General features: G+C 40.3%; 1 protein-coding gene across 1 annotated transcript in view; it reads right to left on the bottom strand.

Moving 5' to 3' along the window:
- Positions 1–4,549, bottom strand: part of ADAMTS12 (ADAM metallopeptidase with thrombospondin type 1 motif 12) — a 159,790-nt gene that overhangs the window by 115,139 nt on the left and 40,102 nt on the right. Inside the window, exons 6-7 of the mRNA XM_045285263.1 lie at positions 3,602–3,745; positions 2,872–3,016 (exon numbers count right to left, since the gene is read on the bottom strand). Of these exons, the coding sequence (XP_045141198.1) occupies positions 2,872–3,016; positions 3,602–3,745 (289 nt within the window). The remainder of the gene's footprint in view (positions 1–2,871; positions 3,017–3,601; positions 3,746–4,549) is intronic.

The raw sequence follows: 4,549 nt of genomic DNA, 5'->3' as shown, positions 1-4,549 counted from the left end.
AGGACTGATGATCCCTTCAGGACCAGTGTTGAGAGTGGCGATACCGGGAGGATGAAGGGAGGGTGGGTTGGAAAGGTGGAACCAATTACAAGGATCTATATATAACCTCCTCCCTGTGGGACAGACAACAGAAAAGTGGGTGAAGGGAGATGTTGGACAGTGTAAGTTATGGGGAGGGAGGGGAAAATGAGGAGCTGATACCAAGGGCTTAAGTGGAGAGCAAATGTTTTGAGAATGATGAGGGCAATGAATGTACAAATGTGCTTTACACATGATGTATGTATGGATTGTGATAAGAGTTGTATGAGGCCCCAGTAAAATTATTTTTAAAAAAAAGAATAACTCAATTGAAAGTTTCAAAACTATAAACTCATAATAAATTCAAAGCGAAAACAATGCCCAGTAGTTGAGAGCCAGTGGAAACCTTAAATAGAAGAAGCAGACTTTGGAAATTAGCGTTACCTAACATAAATTGCAAAATGAATGTGCTCTATGCAATTAAAGCAATAAAATGTCATTTTGAAAGTCTGAATTAGGTGAACCAGATTTTTTAAATGTTGGTTTGTTAGATAATTTTTGTGGGTCTAATAAACTACTGCTTAGTTTGTTAGTCCTATGATTAAAAAAAAAATAAAAAGCAAAAACTAACATTATAAGTAGCTTAAACCTGGAATAGGGTTCCTAATAGAAACAATGGAGGAGAAAACACTCCAATAACAAAATACATAGATCTGTTAGAAGTAAGAAATACAATGAGTAAGTTTAGAAAAGTCAATAAATATATTAGACGGAGTAAAGAGAAAATTGGATACTTATGAAGAGATAACTAGTGAACTGGATAAAAAAGATGATGAATTTGAATAAAAGGCAGAGCAGAAATACAAACAGACTTTAAAATATGGAGGAGAGTTTCCCAAGATAGGAAAAATTGAGCCATCGAGATATATATAATACATATAATCAGTGTATGTGATTATAGAGTGAAGGGTTAAAACAATATTGTAAGAGATACAGCCAGAGAGCAAGAGATATGATCAATCTCAGAGTCCTTTTTAGGCCAGCTGAGGGAACTTGAACTTTATTATAGAGGAGGGAAGTTATGAGCTATTTTAACCAGAATGGAACAGAGTCAGATTTCCATTTGACTGCCTTTGGGGAGTAAATTAGATTTGAAATGAGGCTAACTTTGGCTAAGGAACCAATCAGGTCTATCGAAATCTTATAAAAGAGATACACTGTCATTGAGTCTCTTCCAGCTCAAAGCAACCCCATACAGGGTTTCCAAGACTGTAAGTCTTACTGTGTGGACAGACTCATCTTTCTCCCACAGAGTGGCTTGCCTAACCCCTGGTCCCACCATCGTCCCTTGTAGAAGCAGACAGCTTGTATAAATACTTTGAAGAAACATTTACATAAAGTGGTACCCAGTTGGAAATGAAGGGTAAAAGATTTTCAATGTCAACTTTACCTCTCTGATAAGTATTGCTTTTGCTGCTTAAGCACAATTTATTCCATCTCCAAAGTTCTTTCTATACATCACTTTTTAAAAATTTATCTCACTGTAACGAACTTTTTTGTCTACCTTTTCCACCAGAGCATGAATTCCTTGAGGTAAAATATGCATGTGATTAATTTTAATGCTTATTTTTAAAAATCTTATTCAGTACACCACATGGAATCTGCCAGGGATTCAACAAGACTCACCTTAACAAGGTCTGCATGCTAACACTCATAATTTTTGCACAGAAAGGGAAGCATGAAAGGAATAGGCAGACCACAAAGGGTCTTATATGACACACAAAAGACTTGGATCTGATCCTCTGGTTGGTGGAGGCCCTCAGAGTGGAGGAGAGCCATGGTTAGTTTGTATTGTGTGAAATAACTTGGATGACAATTTGAATGTGTGAAAGAACCAGTAGATGTTAATTCTAATCTCAAGGAGAGATCATTAACAGCTGAATTAAGAAAGTCATAAATATAAATTAGGATGAGGGAACTGAGCTAAACAGTGGTGGGATTCAAATAATTTAACAACCAGTTTGCTGTCCTAGTGACCATTTTATGTATAACAAAAGATACACCAAAGGGTAGTTTATTATTTTACACATATAAGAATAATAAAAAGAGGTACAAAAGACTAACTTATAAGAGTTTTAACATATTAATGAAAAATATTAAAATAATACCAGATGGGATGAACAATACTGCAGGAGCTTAGAAAATGCTGTTGTCCAGATGAATGTTGAACAAGAGTAAGGAATGCAAATTTGAGATTTCCACATTTGGCCCAGCCTCCCAACTTAGAATGAGTGGACCCTCATTACAAGTTTCATTTTATGAACCAGTTTGCCGCCAAACTAAAAAAAAAGACTAGGTATTGGTTCTGCTGAACCGATGCAAACTGGCTGAATCCCCCCACTGGCTGAAAATTACTGAGATGGTATGCTGTCAGGACTTAGCTTATCGTTCAGATGTTGAAGATGTGGGAGAAATGTGAACTGGGAATGAATCCAACTTTTACTTTGCGATATGGACTACCTTTACAGCAGATGTGAAACTCAGCAAAGGGAGTCACTGTAATGATTAAGTTTGTTTGTTTTTTATGGAGTCTTCCACTTTGAATCATCATGAATCTTGAAAACCAATACAGAACTTGATCAAGCAATACTCACTTGCAAAGAGTTGCTGACACCATAGAAATACCAAAGACAAAGATCTCAACTTCCATGCCTTACAGACAGCTTGCAATGAACAGAAAGTTTCCATTTCGTGTCTTGATTCTCCATTTTTCAGATATTTCTCTGTCTCTTCTTTTAGTGTGCTGGAGTCCTGAATATTCCCTCTAGGTACACCATGATGCCCAACACTTACTTCTACTTCCTGGCAGAAGGTAGCATTGGGGCCATATTGCAGTTGGCATTGGTGGTGAACATCGTAGATCACTCCTGGAGCAATGACCTTGGATTTCAAGCCTTTCTTTTTGGGGATGTCATCCAGGCAGAAACCCAAACCTCGACTGAAACAGGTGAATGGAAATTAGAGCAGTTGCTTAAAATTCTCTTTCTCTTTAGCCCTTCATTCAACAGAAGTTTCCATCCCTTCAGTTGACCATTTTTCTTTAAAACAATTCATGGTAGAGAGGGTTCCTGGTCTAAGGGAGAAGTCATGTAGATGAAAATGTAAATTATACCCCATACCAATAATCTAGCAATGATCTGATCATGACTTAAACCCCCAATGGGATCTTGCTGACTGTTGCTCATCTGTCCAGTTTTCTCCTGCCAGACCTCCCTAGAAGGGAGGAAAAGGGCAAAAGGAGCCAAGTATTGGAATCCAGTCATAGTATGAAGACCCACCTTAGGGCAGAGGCAAGCCAAGAGGGGATAGGATGTTGACTTGGCTGTGGAAGGAGGGTAGAAGTGAGCTACAGCTCAAGAAGCCAGGAAGCAGAAGGGAACTCCACCTTCTCTAATGCCACCCTGACACTGTGGCCCTCAGGAAGTACAGAGCTTTCTTCAAAAAGCAGGCCTTGCAGGTAAAAAGTGGCATCTGGTTTAAAGAGACCCAAGTCTCCAGCATCCCGAGGGGGGCTGTCACTTACTCCAAGAAGCGGGTGATGTACTCCTTGCTGCACTTGGACCAGGTCAGTGGGGTGGAATCATACTGGAGCTGGCGGGACATGATGTACGGGTGCCTGCCCACAGGCTCACAGTCATTTTCTTTCCCATCATGCTGGATGCCGAAGCTGGAAGGGAGGCACAAAGCACAAGAATAGCAAGTAAGCAGGAATTAAGCAGAAGAAAATCACAGTTTCTTTGAGAGGATAATAACCTGCGGAGAGCCACTTTCGTACAGAAGGCAGCTGTTTACAAAGTGAGACTTTAAAGTTGGAGGGAGAGAGCCCATTTTTGAACTTAAAAGCACAGGAGATATTTGAGGAGTGCCTTTGCTAACATGTGCAGCCAAGGCAGCCTTGTAGCCAACTAAAACCTTCTGTCTGAGAAAAAGTTGAGACATCTCAGTCTGACTTTCTATCAGCAGCACCAGGAGGGCAAATCCAGCCCCAACCTATAATCTTTTTCCTCATGCAGTGACCACATCAAAAAAGAACTAAACCTTCTCTCTTCGTGTTCATCATATGTTAATAATATGAGAGAATTTTTTTCAAAACCATTGTCTAGCTTCCACACAAGGAATTTCCTTTGAAAGTTGTGAAAAGGGACACAGCTAACGAGAGGCACAGTCCATTTCGAAGAGCACCTAGGTTTCTGTGCGCCAGAGCCGTTCTCGTCCCTGTCTTACTCTCTGTGGTCCTTGACCGCCCATTATCAGGATCGACCAGGGGGAACATCTCTGAAGATACCTCAAGAACTCAGCCATCTGTGATACCTGGGAAAGGAGCTGACTCAGAAATGCTTTTATAAAATGAGTCCTCAGGTCATCCAAGTTGCCTTCTGAGATTCTCACAAGAACCCTCTCCAGTCTGGGGGGCTGGCACTCCCCCGAGAAGAAGTTATTTCAAAGGATGGCACTGAATCCGCAGCTCCGG

The sequence above is a fragment of the Echinops telfairi genome, unplaced genomic scaffold (assembly GCF_000313985.2).
Source record: "Echinops telfairi isolate 266 unplaced genomic scaffold, ASM31398v2 ScPeMD7_7469;HRSCAF=8507_1, whole genome shotgun sequence".
Classification (NCBI taxonomy): Eukaryota; Metazoa; Chordata; class Mammalia; order Afrosoricida; family Tenrecidae; genus Echinops; species Echinops telfairi.
The sequence above is the reverse complement of the archived record's forward strand: the minus strand, read 5'-3'. Positions and strand labels throughout refer to the sequence as shown.